The sequence below is a fragment of the Chiloscyllium plagiosum genome, unplaced genomic scaffold (genome assembly GCF_037043375.1).
Source record: "Chiloscyllium plagiosum isolate Xiang-an unplaced genomic scaffold, Cpla_swu_hap1 HiC_scaffold_41, whole genome shotgun sequence".
NCBI lineage: Eukaryota > Metazoa > Chordata > Chondrichthyes > Orectolobiformes > Hemiscylliidae > Chiloscyllium > Chiloscyllium plagiosum.
In genome coordinates this window covers 12449880-12473288 of record NW_028270179.1, presented here as the reverse complement: position 1 = coordinate 12473288, position 23409 = coordinate 12449880, and the positions used below count along the sequence as shown (strand labels likewise).

The window sequence follows — 23409 nt, the reverse complement described above, 5'->3', positions numbered from 1 at the left end:
CGTATTGACCTCGTTTGAGATGCTTCATTGATTATGTTCAAGTGACATGCAAAACAGAATTTTAAATTCAGAAATATTTGGAGCATTTCTTGCAAGTAATGCCCTGGAAGCGTCTTCTTATTTAGAAAATAGGTCAATATTCTTTAAATAATCCTTCTTTCCATTTGAACTCAGTGCATTTTTCTCCCGCTGTTGGTACTTCTACACTTTACGTGAAATCAATGAGGCATTCATCAGTATGAATCCAGAAGTAGAAGTTCAAGATTGGACAATTGAATTAGATAAATAAACTAAATAGCTACCTGTAAACAGTGCAGCATTAATAGAGATACCCAAGCAAATATATCAACTAATTCCTCTCACACATATTTTTCTCAATATTTGCAATCATGCTAAAAGAACAAAAGTTGCTATCTGCACTTAGAGCTAATAAACATGAAGTTTAATCACAAAATGTAGTGTCATAACAAATGTTTCTTTGATATTTCCTGCATGTCATCCTTACCTCTCACTCTTTCCGATTTGACTCCGGAGTCCTCCCTCTCTGCAACGAACCATTGCAATTACTCGATAACCTGACCTTAATTTGTAACAGCATATTGACGTTAGACGAATACGGAGATAAGACTGGATATTGTGACTATCTAGAAATTCTAATGGGAAGAAAGAGGAGAAAAACTTAATTTGTGCCAATAGGCTCTGGGAATTTTTGATTGTATAGTTGGAAAGAGTTTTGCCTGTACTTTATTTGTGTTCAGCATGCATCGAATATTTTCTTGTTGTTGCCATTTGAGAGTATAAGGAGATCGAAACATGAATTCCCAGACTCGCAGATAACCATTCCCAAATTTTCTAAGTCATCCAAACTTTCACCGAATTGGATGGCGATAAATTATATTCGAATGCAAGCAGTCTTACCTTTTCATCAATTGATAACAGCCGGGAGGATGCAATATCCAACATTTCCTTTTGGGAAAGGTGTGCATAACGGGATGTGGAGTGCTTTACTTCTCCTTCCAGTTCTATTGTAAATTGATGACTACCCACCCCATCATTTTTTTATTTTACCTCGGCATTCCCAATGGTGGGTTCTGCTTTAGAATGGTTCCCTGGTCACCCTATGTAGCTGACATCAGGGTATTAGATTCCTCTCAGTTCAGTGGATTGACTCCCACCTGACTGCCTATAGCCAGTGTCCTGTGGTACAAAGAAACGAATAAAGGACAGTAGATGAGGGAACAAATAACTTGAGAAATGGTGAAAAGTCTGTGTGAAAAGACGTGTGCATTGAATCCATCAGATTAGATTACTTACAGTGTGGAAACAGGCCCTTCGGCCCAACAAGTCCACACTGACCTGCCGATGCACACCTACCCAGACCCCTATATTTACCCCTGCACCTAACGCTACGGGCAATTTAGCATGGCCAATTCACCTAACCTGCACATTTTTGGACTGTGGGCGGAAACCGGAGCACCCGGTTAATAAATTCAAAAGGGGAGACCACGTGTTAGATAAAGTAGGATAAATTGCTTACCAAACAATGGAGTTGAGGAAGGTTAAAGCTGTGTAACCCCAGATTGCATTGTCTTTCGGTAAAGTCATTGCTGATCTCATTATAATATCAAACCCAGATTTCCAGTCACCTCAATAACTTTTCACTCCGTTGCTTGTGTATAAGTGGCAATTTTGAATGAAGGATGGTTGATTTTCCCAATAACTAACTCGGAAACATTTGGTAAAATTATTTTTATTATCTGTACAACTACTCAGTCTGAAATGCAAGTTAATGAGTTGAACAAAAAAAAACGAAGAAAGTCGTATGGCCCATTACGCCAAGTTCCAAAATTAGATAAGATGAGGGATGATATGGCTGTGATGGCAATTCCACAATCCTGCCTATTCCAATGCTCTTTGATTCGATGACAGATGTCCTGAAGTCGCATTTTTATTTAAAAAAAAACAACTTTTGCAACAGTGGAAAGGTGATCTGTGAATGATGCTCCAAGTTTAAGTGCAATTTCACGATCAAAACTTGAGCAACTATTTGAATCCTGAAAGGTCATGTCATACTTATTGTTGCAAATGATTCCTTTTCTAATTCGTGCTGAAAGTTCCATCTTTTTAGATATCAATATCACGTGTAGTCGAGTATAGAAGTTAAGAAGAAGAGTGAGAATTGCCTCATATTGTAACACATGACGCCATCTTAAGTACCAATTACCATGACATTAAAAAATCTCAGGTAAAAAGTAGTTAGAGAAACAAGAATTAAACAGCTGAGTGTTCCTTCATAGAACATTGGAAACATAATGAAATCAGTAATAGTTTACGTTAAAATATCGTAGTTTCAACTCGGATGACAAAGGATTAAGTTGAATGTTCAATAGTCCTTCATGACTCCTCTGGTTATGTCGGTCTGCTGTCTTTTTCTCGACACAGCCCCATGAATTAGATTAGATTACCTACAGTGTGGAAACAGGCCCTTCGGCCCAACAAGTCCACACCGACCCGCCGAAGCGTAACCCACCCAGACCCATTCTCCTACATTTACCCCTTACCTAACACTACGGTCAATTTAGCGTGGCCAATTCACCTAACCTGCACATTTTTTTGGATTGTGGGAGGAAACCGGAGCACCCGGAGGAAACCCACGCAGTCACGGGGAGAATGTGCAAACTCCACACAGTCAGTCGCCTGAGGCGGGAATTGAACCCGGGTCTCTGGCGCTGTGAGGCTGCAGTGCTAACCACTGTGCCACCGTGCCGCCCACTGCAGCTGAGATACTGCCATGAACCGCTGAGAGATCTGCTGAGAAACTGTCGAGAGACCAGGCTGAGAGCCACCATGAGCCAGTGAAAACCAGCCCATCAAGAGCCACCAAAACTCCAGGCTGAGCGCCACCATGAGCTGCTGAGAGAAAAGGCTGGGAGTGCCGTGAGCCGCTAAGAACAGGCTGAAAACGCTATGAGCCGCCGAGACGAAAGGCTGGAGCATCCATGAGCACCTAAAAGAACAGACTGAGACCGCAATGAGCTGCTGAGAGAGCAGGCTGAGACTGCCATTACCCGTCAAGTAAACGGCCCGGGAACTACCATGAGCCACCGAGAAACAGGCGTCAACTGCCAGGAGCTGCTGACTCAAACAGTTTGGACCGCCAAGAGCTGCTGAGAGTCAGGGCCGGGAGCATCCATGACCTGCTGAGATGCCAGGCTGGGACCGGCCATACACCACATGAAACCACGCTGGGACCGGCCATGAGCCACGGGAAAGGACTCGGCATGAGCAGTTGTAAACCAGACTGGGAACCACCACGAGACAAACAGAAACTTGGCTGAGAGCGACCCAGAGAAAAAAAGGAAACAAAAAAGAAATTAAAAGAGCAGAAATAGGAGTAAGAAATAAAACAGGATCATGGGAGCTCCCGTTGGGGCGTCCTCCTCCTCCGTTATTACTCTCGATTATCAATTTTATTAGGCAGTGAGACTGCTGTGACTGTCACGTTGTGAAGCTAGAAGGAAGGATCCCCACTTTGACAGAGTGACGATCGTTCATGACATCTAAATATCCTTCGTCTCATAAAACTGTCCCGTGGATTTCCAGTTTTCATAAACCGGGAATGAGTTGTTTGACCACCACCAGCTGCAGTCATCTGATTTATTTTACTAATTTGAACTTTCCAAACTCTTTCTCAAATTCGAAACTTGCACAAACAAAATTTGGAGAAATGGACTGCTGCAATCGATTGGAGTCCAAGAAATGCAAATATCACAGCTTAATTGAGCTAGAATGTTACGTTATACAAACATTTCTGAGTTTTGCCATAATATCTTTCGGAAGATATTTTGAAAAAAAAATATGACGGTGAGAGAAAGCTTTCAGTGCATTCAAGGCAACACCATACTTCATGTCAAGAAAACTGCGAAGGCATCTCCTTCTGCCAAACAAAGGTTGCGAAAACAGTACTTGAAATGTGTCTCAGCTTGTAATGACATTAATGGAATGGGAAAGGTTGCATGTTGTTACTCCTTTTGTTGGCTACGTCAAATTCCAAAACATAATTAATTGTCGGTGACACAGCTGACGAATGGTTAGTTAGGTGAAAGCCAAATGTCATTGGCCCCCGGTGTTAGTCCAACAGGTTTATTTGAAACTGCAAGCTTTCTGAGCTGCCGCTCCTTCCTCAGAAATTTAGCGCCCAAAGCTAATGATTTCCAATAAACCTGTTGGACTATATCCTGGTGCTAAGTGATATTTGACTTTGTCCGTCAGATTCCACCACCAGAACCTCCACATATTAAGGGGGAAACGAGAAGATGTCTTGGCGCCTGGAAATGTTAATTTCTTTATTGCTATTATCATCCAGTTTTCTATCAATGGATCTTTAATATCGACCTTAACACATGACGCTTGACTGATACGTGCACACCAGTTATTTGTCGAACATTTTCTTTTGTATTTCTCAGGTATGAAGCCTCAAGAAAGTCAAAATAGAATCTTAAAGTTATTGCACTTTTCCTGATGTTTTATGCAAGAAACAATCTTGGAATGCACATGTGCATTTATGTGATTGCTTCTGTTTAAAATAAAACCTGTTTGACTATAACCCGGTATCGTGTGATTTTTGTCTTTGTCCACCAGACTCCATCACCGGCACCTCCACATATTAAGGGGATAACAAGAAAATCATTCAATATCTGGAAATGATTATTTTTATTATTATTATACGAATGTTACATCAATGGAATTTTAATATCAACCTTAACACATGTTGCTTGACAGCTGGGTGCATACGAGTTGTATTACGAATAGCTTCTCTCGTATTTCTCAGATATGAGGCTCCAAGAATATCAAGACAAAACCGTAAAATGTTGTATTTCTGACGTTTTGAAAAAGAAACAATCTTGGTGTGCACATGTGCATTTACGCAATTTAAAAAAATACATCATCTTACTCTTTGTCACTGGTTTTCACAGAGACAATGAGTATACTCTCACTCAGAATTGAAACAGAAGTCAATCAACTCAGTTTCAAAAGTAAATCTCTTTGGTGAGGTTTTGCGGTAAGGGGCAGAGACTAAACTCTGAGAAACAATTTCTTCAAAAGTGGATTCCACGAATATTTTAAACAATGTTGTGGGTTGATTTACCTGCCATTCGTGTGAATTAACAAGCCTGTGATTCGTGATGATACACATGTAAACATTGCTGAGCAAGAGATGCATGGTTCTGTCTGTGGGATTCGTGAAATGTTAAAGTCACATCAAGTTATTCAATTGGACTTACTGTTTCTTACATTTTGTAATAACCTTGAAGAGGTATTTGAAAGCATCTTTCAATTGACGTCTGAACGTTGCCTGTGCCAGTGCATAAATACACGTATTCGTGCATGAACTTAAGAATTGTAGCATATATGTGCTTTCCTGCAGAATAAATTTTGAGTCATTGAGATTGGAACCGATCGACTAGCTGCCACCTGAAATTTGTACACGGAGAAAATATAACATGTCCAACAGCCATAAAAGGAGGAAACTTCCGAAAATGAGAAATAATAAAATGATTGACTTTCTCCTGCTCTACCCTTTCAGTGTCACGTTTACTAATTTCATTCCTGTTGGCTCGGGGTCTCCTGTGGACTCCAGTAGCAACTCTAATGTATGTGACAGCCACTCCATTGAGCAGCAAAATAAGGAGGAACTGGAGACATGCGGTTTGATTGCGGTCAAACGTTTCGAACAATCTCCATGCAACCGACGTGTAATAGATATCTTTATGCTGCAGTACCAGCCTATTTTATCAATTATATATGAGGGCTCATGTATGAGACAAAATAGAATGTTTATCAAACAGCATAGAACACAGAATACTCCTATAACTACAGATGCTACGTTTCCTGTGTTGTATTTCGTTTTCATCTTCTGGTAACAAATGGTTATAAATCGATCAAAGGTAAAAGCGACAGTCAACCAGGAAGAGCAGTTTCGGGAACAGTAGAATGAGAAGAATTATCAGACGACATCCTGTTGTAGTGTTCAGTAAACTAGCTGCCGACGTAAAATCACTGCAACGACAATAACTAGGAGATCCATTCCTGCCATAGATACAAGGCATTGAGTGATGCATCCTGAAAGACCACATCTTCCTCGGGAAAATAACACTATCGTCACCAGATTGGCTATAAGAGACAAAGTGCCAGAGAAAATAAGTGTGAGCGGGAGAGAGTCAAACATTCAGATACAGCGTCCCACAGACAGACAAAGCAAAGGGGAAAAAATACACTTAATTCAGCAAAACGATAGCACAGAATTTGTACTATATATGCTGGAGTTAACCAACAAAATCAATCTTTTATTGTAATTTTAACGGTTTATTGACAAGAATATACGTCACAAATAATAATTGAACCCAGGATGCGAAATATTTCAGGATCATTATATTTAGAAACTTACAGTTTGGTGTAAACATAAGGAATTGAGATCCATTTCAGAAACAAATATTACAGAGTAACCATACTAAAATGGTTACAGAAAGCACATTGCGTCATATCTGATCATGGTAAACAATAACAATAGCCTAAGACACATGAAAATCCCTTCTTCAGCTCAGAGGTCAACGTTCCTTTCTCAAATATAAGGCCAGAATTGGGGCATTCGTTAATGATCGCTCAAAGATAAATGTCATCTTCAGCTCATCAGATCCTGAAACACATAAATTCGCTTTAGTTCAAGAAAGTGGCAAATGTTCCTGCCACTCAAGTTCTACAGAATTGCCAGCTGAAGCAAAAAAACAACGCAGTACTTGATTGCATAGCACACTTGATGAATTCCAATTCTTGCACATCTTCTGCAAGGCAGAAAGTGTGCAATGCAACGTTGACAAGATGCACAGAGTTTCAAGAATAACCTTGACTGCATCTCAGGAAAAAAGACGTCACTCACTTGCGTGTCACTATATCAATGTTCATTCAATTCTTCCAGAAGTAACAGCGTATATAGCATCTACATTACGCAGAGCAGAAATTCACAATGACAGCTACAACAGAACTCTCTAAACCCTGACCACCACCTGAAAGAAGAGCAAAGACGGCATAGCACTGGGTATAGCAACATCTGCAAGGTCCTCTGCAAGCTACTCATCTTCCTGGCTTGGAAACATATTTCCTGTCCTTCAGTGCCGCCATTTCAGTAGTCTGTAACTGCCTCCATCATCACATTTCGGTGTGCTTTCATAAAATGAACAACACTGGTTTAAACTGAGAAGATAACACATGAAGGGAATTGAGGGCTAAGGAACGCATGCTGTCCCAGCCAACTGTGCACATATTTCACGAAAATTTACAAAGTAAGTTCTAGAAATGAAAAATGGTTTTAAAGGAATCGTGCGAAATACAGAGATAGATATGATTGCGAATATGTACTTACTAATTATGTGAGGGAACAAGATTGTTATTGTAAACTTTCCTTTCGATACGAGGATGAATACCATTGATTGCCAGTGCTCACTGTCTCGGAGAGTCAGCTAACTTTCTTTCTGAATGTATGAAAAACAAAACGATGTAAACCTATAACACTGCTCCACTGATTAAGTTCCAAGTTTATCAAACAGCTATTAATATAATAAAACATTTTTTGCGAACACACGTTTAAGCATCAGTATTTCAAATATATTGTGTTCTCATAATGTACCTGGTCCTCAAAAATCTGCAAGGTCAGGAGCATTCATTTGCAGGAGCATTCATTTTCAATAAGAATACAGAATTACTGACACTGTCTTCTGAAATAAGGATTATGATGCACTTATTTATATCTGATGTTCACCACTAGAATCACAATTATTTCTGACCATTGTTTGTACTTGGCATAGTCCTTATTGGAGAAAGACACATTCATGCAGCTATCTGGGATGGGTAGACTAGTTACTCATGTAACTGGTCGACACATCCATGAACACTATGGGCAATTCAGCATGATCAATTCACATAACATTCACATCTTTGGGTTGTGTGAGCAAACCGGTGCACTGGAAGACATCCACGCAAAAACGGGGAGAATGTGCAAAGTCAACACAAACAGTTGCCCAAGGCCAGAATCAGCAGAATTGCTAAATACTGAGCCACCATACCACATTGTAACTACCGAACTGTTCTAATTTCCGTAACATCGCATAAACACACCCTTGATAAATGATAAATTCAGACACAGGCTCTTACATACAACAGGAAACATCTTCCAAGGTGCTTTCAGACAGAATGCCAGTCAGCAAACATGTGTTGAGATTTGGAACGTTTCTACACTACAATAGCTTCTGCTCCGCCTCCAGCAGCTTTCGGGCTGCAAATTAACCAAATTAGAATATACCCGAATTGGGAGAACTGGCCATTCCACTGTCATTGTTAAACTAGTCTCCTTCCGAGATATAATTGCGTCTCTGCTTTTATGATCTCTCTAAAAGAAAAACGTTATGACAACTAACTTTTCAAACTTGACACTAAATACGAATCACTAATATACAAATATGGCTTCATTTTTAAAGCTATCAGTCTTAATTAATTTGACTATAACCACGCAAATATTTACTACTATATTCTATTTCAGACACTTTACTCCTTCCACCAAAAACACTTGCATTTGTTTCTCACACAACGTTCGACAAAGTGACAGCAATAACGTTTTGTCGTTTTGAACATGCACAATGTTTAAACTGAATGGCTGAATCAATAAGCTCCATCTATACAGTCTGGGCTTTTGCCCTTAAATTTCTCCAAAAACTTTATCGGATTATAATCAGTATATATAACTGTCTCAGACACTTTACCGCGATCATTAACATTGAAATGTTGCAAGGCCAACACCAAACTCAAAGACTCCTTGTCAAGTTTCGAATATTTCTGCAAATGAATGTTCAGATTCATGGAGAAATATCAGATAGGCCTTTCTATCTTGCCGTCGTCTTATTGTAGAGTACTGCACCGACAACCACATGACTTGGAGTGATAACCAACTTGAATGCTTTTGCGTAATTAGTTTTGGCTCACACGTGGGCAGTGATTAATACAGCTAGTCTACTATCCACCGAATCGTCTTATATTTCTTTGGCAATTCAAAGAGGGCAGCAGCCACACTGCTAAAGTTCCCAACGAATTTCTGGCAAACGCACTCAATCCCAGGAAATAACTTTTGTCTTCGTTATTGGAATTGCAACCTCTCTAATTGCTTTTGTCAAATGATCATTTTGGTAACACGGCCCAGGAACATATCTTGGGCATTGGCAAATTCACCTGCATCTGGTTTATTTCAAAGTCTAACTCCCAAATTCAAGTGAATACCTCTGAAAAAATGCTGCAAATTATATTTCCGTTTGTGACTGAAACCTGCCAGTTCCCTGATATATACCATACAATTGGTTACTCCAAAAACATACTTTATTGGTTAGTCTTTGAAATATGCCTGGTACACTCTTCATCCCAAATTGATGCAGTCCATTCTGTGTTACCAAAGCCGCAACTGTCTTCGCTCTTTCAGATCAAGCTACCTAACTGCATCCTCTTGCAAACATAAGTTGGCTGTCCCAACTTTTCAATATAGTATTCCAAACGTGGAATCGGATATGAATCAGCCTTTGTAACTGTATTGACTTTGCATTCAATACACACATGATGTATGGGGACCGTCTGGTATTGGCACCACTGGCAAGAGTGAGCTCCAATCAATGCATCTCACTTAGATTATGTTGTCTTGGAGCGTGCATTCACGTTTTTCTCAATCTGTGCCAACATCAGTGTGTATTGTCCATACAAATTAGCTAAATTGGAACAGTATTTCCTCTATCTATATCATGCATAATTTGGTAAGCACTTCCCAGCATATTCCCACATTTTTCCACATGCGATAGCAATGACTGTTCCACGCCACTTCGGTTTCCCTCTGGAAAGCAACTCAATGATTTATTCCAATTGTTGCCAGATTGCTCATTGTTCGATTCAATTTGAAGATTGCTTAATTCCAAATTCTCTGAACTTGACTCATAACTGTGTCTTGCAACCAGTAACACATTCTAATTTTGCTTTCCTTCCCGGTCAAAATAACTGTTGAGGACATTCACATGACACACTCTGAGATTACTTTCTGCCTGGATTCGTTAACAAATCGCTCACTCCACTCAATTTCCTTTCGAGTTAATAAGGACCACTAAACTTTCCTTCTAAATGTTCACATATGACTGGAAGCAACAGTAAAACTTTATCTCTGCGAGCAAAAATGCGAGCTTTCCATTTCTTGTCTGCTTCCTGTTCTTCTTTTGTCCTAACCATTGGATCAAACGTGGCATGTGATAATTCCATTGCACTTTCCTGATATTTATTAATTGATTCCTCCTTGTGTTTCAAATGCTGGCTTTATGAATTTATTATCAGGAAAAATCCCCAAACTCTCCTTATAATACCTCAATCGCCTGACTTTCTACTGGCTTTTCCACCACAGTAATTAGCACTCCTACCTGTGATCCTTCTTTACCGTTAGCAAGGATAAATTATATTCCTGGAGCCGAGAGTTATTTCAGTATTGCTGCAAACAACTATTCGAATTTTCACTGAAAACTCTAATCTCATCGTGCATAATTGACCATTTGCTGTCTCATTATTAATTCCACGTACCAACACTTTTTCTGGCAATAGTCTATCTGATTTGCATATCTCGTCACCTGTCAACATCCAACATGGACATGATTCAGTATCTCTTCATACTGTAACATATTTACCTGCTACTCCTGGCCTATGCGAGCAAACCTTACCTTCACAAGTAATTTGTTCAAAACGTTCTGACACTTGTTGCTCCAAAACAGTATTACATTTTGGTGCAGTTTTCAGCCTCCACTGTGATTTCCTTGACCAATTCAACCAAATTCACAGGTTTTACCGGTATTCCTACATTATTCTTCCGAGTGCGTTTTCTAACCCATCAGCACTGTGATTTGACATGGCCTACTTTATGCATTGAAAACACTGAGCTTTTTTTTATTCTCTTTCCCTTTCATGAGTTTCATTTTTGCCGAATATGTGTTGCTGGAAAAGCGCAGCAGGTCAGGCAGCATCCAGGGAACAGGAGAATCGACGTTTCGGGCATAAGCCCTTCTTCAGGAATGTGATTTTCCAGCAACACATATTCGGCAGCGCTTTTCCAGCAACACATTTTCGGCTCTGATCTCCAGCATCTGCAGACCTCACTTTCTCCTCATGAGTTTCATTTTTACCTTGGGTTGAGTTTATAGAAGTTTATGGTGGATAGTTTTCTGTTCCCCTCAAAATATACTAAAACGATAGCCTTAACTGCAGATTGTTTATTTCTGAAGTTAAAGCTCGATATAAAAAGTTTTGTTGTGGGTGAAATTCGATTCGTCAAATACGAACGTTGAAATAAAACACTTTATTCACGCGCTGTAAGTAAAATGCAGAAAATGTAAAAATAAAAAAAAACTGGCTTAATTGTCACTCTACCAAATGCTCTACAAAATAACACATTAGCAACTCTTTATTAACAGTTGGAATATAGTAACATCCCATTAGCACACCTTGGCAAAGGCAAATTCAGCAAAGCCGATTGTGTCTCATGCCAGTTTTAGTGGCAGGAAGAGAATACAAGCTTTTAGTTTAAACAGGGAGAAGAATATGAAGTTCCAGATTCAAATGAAAGAACCCAAAAAATGCTACTGATGTTTATAACTTGGAAAAAGAACGTCCATATTCCGTGGGAAATTGACCCCAAATATTCAGACTGCTTATTGTTGCAAACATGTTTTTTTTATATATATATCTTACAAGCTGCTTATTTTATTGAGTGCAGAGAAAGCTACTCAACTAGTCTGTCTCAATCTTTCTTCATTGCAATAAAAAGAACAAAAAACATCACTTAAAGCCATACTACCATCACAATAGCTGAAGTCTTCTCCCAAGCTTCAGAGAGGGCAAAACCTGAGGACACAATTTCATGGTGAAACTAAAAAGATTTATCAGCGACCTGGGGGAAACATTTCACTGAGAATGTTTTACTTGTTTGGTATGAGTTGCCTGAGCAAGCAGCAGAAGGGAGTCTGTATCCCAATCTTTAGTCAAACAGGTAATATTTCTAAATTAGAATTTATAAAATATTGTATTAATAATTTTGACGGTGTACTGAAATGGTTAATATTTAAAAGCAATTCAATACAGTCTGCATTAGACATACATACCTTGAAGGAAATAAAACTCAATCGAAAATGTGTATCAATGACGTCTACTAAATTATTTTTAAGGTTGTGTTATGCCAAAGGAAGTGATTTGCAAGAATTGCAGAAAATATTTATTGGGTTCAAATCAATTTCAAGGGAATGAAAAGCTGCCCAAGTTTAAAATAAAGGAAAAGAAAATATGAAAACAAATCAGTGAGACATATCAAGACAGACTGTCAGATATTTTTCAAGGATAAGTTAAAAGGGTAAATGTAATTAATCCAGATATATTGAGGCGGTACGTTGGCTCAGTGATCAGCACTGATACCTCACAGTATCAGGGACACGACTTCGTTTCTAGCCTTGGGTGACTGCCTTTGTGGAGTGTGCACTACCTCCATGCATCTTCGGGTTTCCTTCAGGTTCTCTGGTTTCCACCCACAATCCAAAAACTTGCAGGTTACGTGAATTATCCATTGTTAATTGTCCAAGGATGTGTAGGCTAGATGCGGTCGACTTGAGAATTGCAGTGTTAATGTTGGTCTGGGTGGAATGCATTTTGAACTCGATGGCATAGACTCGATGGGCTGAATTGCATGCTTCCATAATAAGGGGATTCAATGACATCCGACTCCAGCAACACTATCCAGTTAACATAAAGAAATATCCCGTCGAATTACAGATCAGTCGAAGCAATTAATTTGCCTGGCATTAATTACTCAATCTGAAATTTTATTAAAGCATGCAAGTAACCTTAAAATAAAAATATAATGATGACAAGGAATGATAAATACATATAAAATACCAAATAGCAAAGTAAGTCTTTTAAAAGAGGAAATCTCACCACGTCATCGACTCTGGAACATAACTGACTCCAGTTCCAAACGATACATTTCTCCATGAAGCATCTTTCGATTTACCTGACAAAACTTTCACTTACACTAAAGCTGCAAAACGAATTACGGCATGAATCAAAATGGACTGAGAAAACAGTTTCAAAGGGTTGATTTGTACATTTTCATATGTGCATAGGTAACTACTTGTGTCTTTGTGTGCAACACTCACGCAAAAATCTGCAGAGTGTGCTGAGATTTGATAATACTTAAGAATCAGCTTGGAGTGCTTTGATGTGAAGGCACCGGGTTTGAATTTAACCAATTATTTTAATGTGTGCCCACGATATCAAAAAGCTATTGAATTTGAATATCACTGCATTGATAAATTGGACCAATCAGTCAGAGACAAATTAGTCAGAGACAACTACCCATCGAATCGGAAAGGAGTTGTCATCCGAAAGGGGATCTCAAAGGACATCTCCCAGAAGGCACCCTCTTTGAGAGGGAACAAGAAACGTTATACAAAGAAAATTGCTGTAAAGATTAAGAAGTCCCAAAGAGAAGACAGAACAATTGGTACGTTGGAAGAAAACAGCACATTCGGACGACTGGAACAAAGACTGCTCAGAGACTGGATGAACTTTGAGACTCCAATTTAATGTTTAATAACTGTCCAATTGGAGCAGCATTGTAATCCAGATGGAGTTAGATAGGGAAATGTTGGCAAAAAGGAAGCTCGGATTTCTCAGTCGTTTTAGTTTAGTGTTTACTGTTATAGATAAATAAGTAAATAGTTATTTTTCCACAAAAAGTGGAAATCAAGGGTGTTCAGTAACTCAGTCACATTTAGCAGAGTACGAAGCAAGGTGAGCTTTTAATAGAATTTTCAATTAGCAGAGAGGCTCGAACTTTAGAAGACAGGGTAAGGCATCAAGGTTAGAAGTAAACAATAGGTGGTGAGATAGAGATAGAGAGTCTGCAAAACTGATGTGCAGAAAACAAAGTGGATAACGATCACCCCCTAAGTAAATGTGCAACAGCTAATTGGGACTCTTACTGGACAATAATTGCATGTGCAGTTTTGTAGACAATAGTCTGTGATAACAAGGCCTGGTGTGTCCCGGAGGAGGAAAACGCGGAAAGTTGTTCAACCATTAAAAATGTTGAATTCATCATTGAGCCCAGAAGGATGCCGTATTCCCAAACGGAAAATGAGGTTCTGACATTTCAGCTTACGCTGAACTTCGCTGAAGCACTGCAGAGATGTTGATCAGTGAACAATGCGCTGTGTTGAATTGCTAGGCAACGCGAACCTCGGGAAATTTGTTTTATGCGTCATATATTTGCCTTCCAGGAAGCAGTCGCACACTTTATGCTTTGTTTCCGCAATGTAGAGCACCCTACATTGTGAGTAGCGAACATAGAAGACTATACTGAGTGAAGTTCAGGTAAAGCAGTGCTTCACCTGGAAAATGTGATTGCGCCCATAGATACTGAGACGGGAGGAAGTCACCAGGCAGGTGTAACACTTTCTGTGGTTGCAGCAGAAGGCGTCGTGACGCTGTGGGGGTTGCATTGGGAATGGACAATGGGGTACTGGCCGGAGTGGTTCTTGTGGAAGGCTGACAAGACAGAAGGAAATATGTGTCTGGTGGTTCATCCATCTGGAGGCAGCAGAAACAATGGCTTATGCTGCTAGCTTAATATGCAAATATTAATCAATACATAGTCAGTATTGGTCGAGAGAGATTCGGCTGCATTTCTTTTAGGATCAGTGAGTGGACGAGAATTCCTGCAATTCATATATTTCAACTGAAGATACGTGGATTTTCTACCATACTGGAAAACAACATTAATTAATTAATTAACTGTAATGATATTTTACCTTATAATTTGCTATACCTGATTGAAGAAGCTTGCTTTCCAAAATTAATCTGCTGCATCTTCAATATTAGTGCAGATGAATAACTGTAACGAAGACACACAAATGACCCTAATGTATTTTGAGACATTGCATGATGTTAGAATATTCCCTGTGATAAGAGAACTTGAAAAATATTCATATCGAAAAATGTAAATTGTGATGCATTCAAATTTCTGCAATTTGTTTAACTTCAGTGCATTAATACCTCGACCAAGTTGATATTCAGTGGAAAATTGCCCACGATTGAGATCCTTCATTGATTGTGCAAACATAACATTCAAAACAGAATTTTGAATTTAGAAAGTATTGTAATACATCTTGCAAGTGATGCCCCAGAAGTGACATCCTATCTGTATCATCTGTCTATAGTTGCAAAATAACCCTTCTTTCGATTTGAACTCAATGTAATATTCTGCTGTGGTTGGTTCAACACTTCAGTTGAAACTAATCAAACCTTTGTGAATGTAAATGTAAAGGTAGAAATCGTAGATTAGATGATTGAATCAATTCAAGACAACAAACATTTTTCTGTATAGAGCGCAGCATTAATACAGCTATCAATGCTGGGACCGCAGCTTTTTACAGTATATATTAATGGTATAGAAGATGGTATTAATAGTAACGATAGCAAATTTGCTGATGATTCAAAGCTGGGTGGCAGGGTGAAATGTGAAGAGGATGTTAGGAGATTACAGAATGACTTGGACATTTTAGGTGAGTGGACAGATGCATGGCAGAAGCAGTTTAGTGTGCACAGATGTATGGTTATCCACTTTGGTGACAAGAACAGGAAGGCAGATTACTATCTAAATGGAGTCAAGTTAGGTAAAGGGGCAGGACAAAGATGTCTGGGTGTTCTTGTACACCAGTCAATGAAGGCAAGCATGCAGGTACTGCAGGTAGTGAAGAAAGCTAATAGCATGCCGGCCTTCATAACAAGAGGGATTGAGTATAGAAGGAAAGAGGTTCTTCTGCAGCTGTACAGGGCCCTGGTGAGACCAAACCTGGCATATTGTGTGAAGTTTTGGTCTCCAAGTTTGAGGAAAGACATTCTGGCTATTGAGGGAGTGCAGCTTAGGTTCACGAGGTCAATTCCTGGAATGGCAGGACTATCTTAGATTGGAAAATTGGAGCGACTTGGCTGGTATTCCCTTGAGTTTAGAAGACTGAGAGGAGATATGATTGAGACGTATAAGATCATTAAAGGATTGGGCACTCTGAAGGCAGGAAACATGTTTCCGCTGATGGGTGAGTCCCGAACCAGAGGACACAGCTTAAAAATAAGGAGTAGACCATTTAGGACAGAGATGAGGAGAAACTTCTTCACCCAGAGAGTCGTGGGTGTGTGGAATGCTCTGTCCCAGAGGGCAGTGGAGGCCCAGTCTCTGGATTGGTTTAAGAAAGAGTTGGATAGAGCTCTCAAGGATAGTGGAATCAAGTGTTATGGAGATAAGGCAGGAACAGGATAGTGATTGAGGGTGATCAGCCATGATCATAATGAATGGTGGTGCAGGCTCAAAGGACAGAATGGCCTACTCCTGCACCTATTGTCTATTGTCTATCCATGCAAATATATCAATTGATTTCTTTCAGACGTTCCCTCTACAATTTTAACAGTCTTACGAAATGAATCAAAGTTGATACCTGTACTTTAAGAACAAATTATCATGAAGTCCATTCGCATAGTAAATAGCAAAATTTACTATTTTGCTACAGTAAAATAGCAAGTGTTTCTTTAATATTTATTGAATCTTTTCCTTACGTCTCACTCTTTCCGATCTGATTCCTGAGTCTTCCCTCTTGAATATCATTCATTGTATTTACTGGATAAAATGACCTTAATTTGCAGTGAACGCATTGGAACGAGAGAGATAAAGGGATAAGACTGGATATTGTGATTAGCTGGATTCGTAATTCGCGGGTTGGAATTGACATGACCACTGATGTGACCACCTTCTATATTGAATAATGTTATATTGTTTGTGAGTGTTCTTCATTTTATTTCAAAAGCAGCGCTCAGATTATTTGGCAGAACAGCGCCTTAGTTTACAGTACATTACAGATCGCTTTACTTTCTCTGTTAACAAATGCTGTATCTGTTTTCCACAGAATTTTATATTTGGACAGAACATGGGAAAGTGTCTTTCGTAGCAATCACCAAGCTCCACCAGACCTGGAAGTTCTGATGCAAACAAAGAATAGGAAACTTCACTCTGAACTTGATTTCAGTCGATATGCTCTGGGGGTTCTTTATTGTATAATGTGGGAAATGTTTTGCTTTGTATTTCCTTTGTGTTCGACTATTTTTGGTTGCTATTGTTTCAGAGTGAAAGAAGTTCAGAACATTAATATGCAGATTTCCAAATAACCAGACACAGATGTTAAATACCATCCGAACTTTGAACTGGGTAAATGATGGATAATTATTTTAGAATACTAAAATTGATTTATCCTTTTTATATTAGTCATGAAAGCCAAGAGAGGGATTCCTTGAAGAGGGAGAAAGGCAGTGTCTAGCAGTGTCTCAGGGAGAGGTGTGCATCATTGGAGGTGGAATGCTCTAATTTTCCCTTCAATTCTTTTTTTATCACTACCCTGCTTTCCACTGAGTCTTTCATGAAAACATTGCCCTTAACGTGCTCTGTTTGCCACCGATTCACCGGCTACATAACTCCATATCAGTAGTTATAGGTATTTTCAACAAATATATAATCAGAAGCTTAGAAAATCCTCACTTCAGAGGACTAATTCGGAGCTGGCGAAGGAAAGCAAAATCCAATAAAAATTCCCGAGATAAGGGAAGACATACTTGTTCAGAAATCGTGAAAAATCCATGTGAAAAGATATGGATTTTGAATCCATTCATATAGAGCGAACAGGGTAGAGTGAAGTAAGATAAATTGCTTTGATGTGGAGTTGAGGGAATTGACCACTATGTAACTCCAGCTCGTACTGTCATTCGATGAAATCATTACTGATCTTATTTTAATCGCAAACCCACAGATTGCTCCACCGCAAAAATGTCTCACTCCATAACTTGCATGTAGATGCGAATGTGTTTGATTTTTCCAATAACTACCTCGGGCTCAATCGGCAAATTTAGATTTGATATTCTAAAACTGCATGCTCAGACTAAAGTTGAACCGTTTGAGTTAAAACCGAAACCAGAAGGGAAAATGCTGGAAAATCTCAGCAGGACTGGCAGCATCTGTAAGGAGAGAAAGGAGCTGACATTTCGAGTCCAACTGACCTGCGAGACCTGCTGAGATTTTCTAGCATTTTCTCTTTTGGTTTCAGATTCCAGCAACCGCAGTAATTTGCTTTTATCCATGAGTTAAAACCGATGTCAGTTGTGTGGTCCACATGTCAGTTTAACAAATTCTGCCAGCCCCGGTGATCTTTGACGCCATGACTGAATGCAAGAAAACATAAAAAAGAAACAAAAAAAGTATTTTGTAGCGATAGCGCTTTTCTATGTCTGTGTTTCACTGATTTTAGCACCGTGTCACACTGATGACTTAATCCACTGTTTCAATCTTGCATGGACATGTCACATTCACACTTTTAAAAAGATCTATGTTCTAGTTAATGCTGAATAATCGATTATTTTACTTAGATTTATTTGTCATGTGTGGTCAAGTATAGAATTACAGGAGTACAGTGAAAATTGTCCAATCTTACCACACATGACGTTGTCTTAGGTATAAAGTACCATGATTTAAATAAAAATGTACAAAATACTAAGGGAAAGAAGAATTGTAAAGGTTATGTTTTAGTTCATAGAATATTAGAAAAATAAAGAAAGAGTTAGCAATTAAGTTTCTCGCAATTCAAACTGTGTTAACAAAGGAATATATTAAAAGTCCACCACTTACCTCGCTCTGCTGCCTGTTCTCAACGCCACTGCCACAAGTAAGGTGGCTGCTGCTGAAACTGCCACTTTTTCGATTGCAAATTTCTGATGGAGGGCTGATGCCTGAAATGTCCATTATCCTGCTGCTTGAATGCTATTTCTCCTGCATGTGCGGTCCATGTTTCTCCTCGCCGATCCAATCACCGCTGGTGCCTGTGGCACATACATGGGCAGGATCCACTCGCACGCCTAGGCGAGATACTGCCATGAACTGCTGAAAGACCAGGCTGAGAGCCGTCTTGAGACCAGGCTGGGCCCCGGCTCAGAGAGGCCAAACAGAGAGCCGCGGAAAGTTCAAATGTGGGATAAAGAAAAAAGAAAAGCGAGAGAATAGTGAATAAAGCAGAAGGAACGGAAGTGCTCCCTTTCAAATATCCTACCACGCTGCTTTTCAATTAGATTATCACCTTTATCGTATTAACGGGGACTGCTGCTTCTATCACATTCTGAAGTCAGGAGCAATGATCCCCAGTTTGGTGGATTGTTGATAACAGCGAAATATGTTTGATCTCACCGCTCCACTCTGAGAATGTCTTCCTTTGACAACCTGGGGATGAGATGTTTAAGCTGTAGTAATCACCGTCATAGGAGTTATTTTGAAAGTTTGGACTCCGCATCTCCAAACCTCTGTGATCGAAAGTGGACAAATGGACTGTTGCGGTGTATTGCAGGCCATGAATTACAAATGCCACAGCTTAATTTTGATAGAATGGAGTTTCATACAAACGGTTCTGTTTTTTGTCCTAATTCCGTAAGGGACTTTCTGAAAAAGATAAATAAGGTGAGACGAAGTGATCAGTGTATTTGATGCAATATCTCGCTTCATGTCATGGTAACTACAAAGATTTCTACTTCTGCTGGTGAACCGTTGCAATACTGTGAAATGTAAATGATCATGTAATGACATTAGTGGATCAGTTTTAAAAAATGCAAATTTTTACTCTTTCTCTTGTCAAAAACCGTGAGTCATAAGTGATTTTACTGCAACAGCCAATTAATATGGAGGTTTTAAACTAATGTGGCTGGGGTCTGGGGACCAGAAGAGTAGCCAAGTAGACAGCGAGGTAGAAACTGGAGACTGGAAGAATCATGAAGATAGATTAAAAGGAGAAGAGTAGGCAGAGAGCAGATGAATGCGAAAGAACTGGTGGTCTGAAGTTCACATTCTTATTGCAAGAGTATAGTGGGTAAGGCAGAAGAACAGAGGGCTTGGATTGGTGCCTGGGTGTATGGCACTATTACAATCACAGAGACCTGCTGCTTCAGACAAGACAGTGACGGAAGCAAAATGTGGAGGGAGATGTTGGAATGTTGGTGGGGGATGATATCACGACTGTGCTAATGGAGGACATAATGGAAGGCTTGTGTGGTGAGGCGTTATTGGTGGAGCTGAGAAATAAAGAGGATGCAGTTACATTGTTGGGACTGTATTACACGCCTCCCAACAGTTAGCGTGAGGTAGAAGAACAAATCGGTAAACAGATCATGTCGAGTCAACAGGATGGTGGTGATGGGTGATTTTAATTTTCCCAACATTGACTGGGATACAACAAGTGTTAGAGGTCTGGATGGGGCAGAATTTGTAAAAGCATCGAGTGTTTTCTAGGCCAGTGTGTCAATCGTCCGACGAGGGAAAAGCCATATTGGACCTGGTGTTGGGAAACGAGCCTGGCCATATAGTAAAGGTTGCGGTGGGGGATTTCTTTGGGAGCAGAGACCACAATTCTGAAAATTTAGTATACTTGTAGACAAAGATTAGAATGGCTGTAAGAGAAGAGCACTAAACTGGGCCAAGGGCAATTATGTCAAAATTAGTCAGGACCTGGGAAATGAAGATTGGAGGCATCAATTTGAAGGGAATTCCTCATTTGATGTTTGGGAGGCTTTCAAAGATAGGTTAAAGTGAGGGCAGGATAGGCATATCCTGTTTAAAGCAAAGGATAGGAAAGCCAAGATTCGTGAACCATGGACGAGAGGAGAAATCGTGACAGCAGCCAAGTGGAAAAGGGAAGTGTACATAAACTCCAGGCACCTTAGAACAGAATGGACCCCGGAGGATTATCGAGAGAGTAGCACCAGTCTTAAACGAGGAATCAAGCCGTCTAAAATTGGTCATGAAATAGCTTTAGTGAGCAGAATTAAGAAGAATCCGAAAGCTTTTTTTTTATTATAGAAGAACCAAGCCGGTAAATCGAGAAAGAATTGGTCCAATAAAGGTTTAGGAAGGAGGACTGTGTATCGACCCTAAGAAAATGTGTGAGATTCCGATTTATTACTTTGCAGCAGTGTTTACTGAGGAGAGAGACATCATGAATGTTGAGATTCGAGATAGAAATTTGATTTCGCAGGATCACGTTGACAATTGTAGAGAAGATGTTGGATATGCTAGAGATTAACAAGGTGGACAAATCCCCAGGACCGGAATGGACCTTTCCCCGTTTTCTGAGAGAGTTGAGAGAGGAAATAGTTGGGGCTCTGACAGATATCTTTGTAGAATACTTAAATACAGGTGATGTGTCTGACGATTGGAGGCTTTCTCGTGTTGCCATTTTGTACAAAAAGGATAATAAGGATATTCCGGGTAACTGAAAATCAGTGAGCCTGACCTCAGTGGTGGAAAAGTTATTTGAGAAAGTACTGAGGGATAAAATTCATTTTTATTTGGAAAGGAATGGTCTTACCAATGATAGGCAACATGGCTTTGTTCGGGAGAGATCGTGCCTTAACAACTTAATAAAGTTTTTTGAGGAGGTGACCAATTTGATAGCTGAAGGAAGGGCTTTAAATGTCATATACATGGACCTAAATAGGGCGTTTGATAAGGTTCCCCGTGGTACACTAATGTTGAAAGTGAAGTCACAAGGTGTTCCAGTTAAGTCGATAAAGAAAAATACTTTTTTTAGATTAGATTAGATTACATTACAGTGTGGAAACAGGCCCTTCGGCCCAACAAGTCCACACCGACCCGCCGAAGCGAAACCCACCCATACCCCTACATTTACCCCTTACCTAACACTACGGGCAATTTAGCATGGCCAATTCACCTGACCCTGCACATCTTTTGGACTGTGGGAGGAAACCGGAGCACCCTGAGGAAACACACACAGACACGGGGAGAACGTGCAAACTCCACACAGTCAGTCGCCTGAGGCGGGAATTGAACCCGGGTCTCTGGCGCTGTGAGGCAGCAGTGCTAACCACTGTGCCACCGTGCCGCCCCATTTGTTGAGCAATAGGTGACAGTCGTAGTTGAAATGTGTTTCTCGAAATGGAGAAAGGTGACCAGTTATTATTCCACAGAGATCAGTGCTGGGGTCACTGTTGTTTGCGATATACACAAATGATCTGGAAGAAAGTAATGTTCGTATGATCAGAAAAAGTTGCAGATTACACACAGATTTGTGGAGTAGCAGAAAGCATAGGGAACTGACAAAGAATACAGGAGAATGTAGATAGACGGGTGAGTTCGGTGGAGAAGTTGCAGATGGAGTTCAATCCAGGCAAATGTGAGGTGATGCATTTTGGGAAGTCTAATTCTCGAGCGAATGAAACAGTAAACGCAGGAGCCTTGGCAAAAGTTGATGAGCAGAGCGATCTGGGATTTCAGGTCCATTGTACCCTGAAGGTTGCTGCACAGTTGGAGAGAGTAATCAAGAAGGCATATGGTATGCTTACTTTCATCGGAATTCATATTGAGTATAAGAGCTGTCAGTGCATGTTCAAATTGTGCACGGAATTTTCGCCGCATTTAAAATTTTGTGTACAGTTCTGCTCTCCACATTACCAAAAGGAGGTAGACCATTTGGAGACGATGCAGAAAGGTTTACGAGAATGTTGCCGGGTATGGAAGTTGCTAGCTATGAAGAGAGGTTGAGGAGGTTCGGATTGCTTCCATTAGAAAACAAGGAGATTGAGGGGTGACATGATTGAGTGCGACAAAATCATTAAGGGCACAGACTGGTCGTGATAGAGATATGCTTTTTTCCCAGTAAGTAACATATTAGTTGAAGGGAGTTTCTCAAAATGGAGAAAGATGACCAGTTATGTTCTACATGGATCAGTGCTGGAGTCATTGGGATGTTCAATGGTATTCAATACACCCATTCGAAGGAAAACAAGAGGAGAAGGTGTTAATGTTCGAAGGAGAAAAATGTTCAGAGTGCTCTGAATTGAACTGCCCTCAAATCAAAATGAACAATTAGCAAGTTGTCAGAAATTGAGAAACGTTATTGAGTTACTGTCCACAAAAAAGTCTAAATGACTTGGAATAGTTACTACTACCACATGGAGAGATATGCGGACATGAACAGGGAAGTACAAAACAAGTTGGTCATGATGCAAATGTAGGAAATGATGCTACAGTTAGGCAATATCCTTGTCGAAATAATTCTCGAAAGTTAGCATTATTTTAGAAGGAAATACAGTGCATCCTACAAGATGGGAGGAAGGAAGTGAATTACAGTGACTGAAGCTCACTCGTAGTCATGGTGCTAAAACTAAATGGTACCCAACGGTTATATGTGGACTTTCATAAAT

The 23409-nt window shown here is 39.9% G+C and overlaps 1 protein-coding gene across 1 annotated transcript in view; it reads right to left on the bottom strand.

Annotated features, from left to right (window-relative positions):
- Nucleotides 1-23409, bottom strand: part of LOC148138153 (uncharacterized) — a 72124-nt gene that overhangs the window by 16688 nt on the left and 32027 nt on the right. The window contains exons 3-4 of the mRNA XM_087981831.1: nucleotides 8814-8886; nucleotides 506-653 (exon numbers count right to left, since the gene is read on the bottom strand). Coding sequence (XP_087837957.1) covers nucleotides 506-653; nucleotides 8814-8886 — 221 coding nt within the window. The remainder of the gene's footprint in view (nucleotides 1-505; nucleotides 654-8813; nucleotides 8887-23409) is intronic.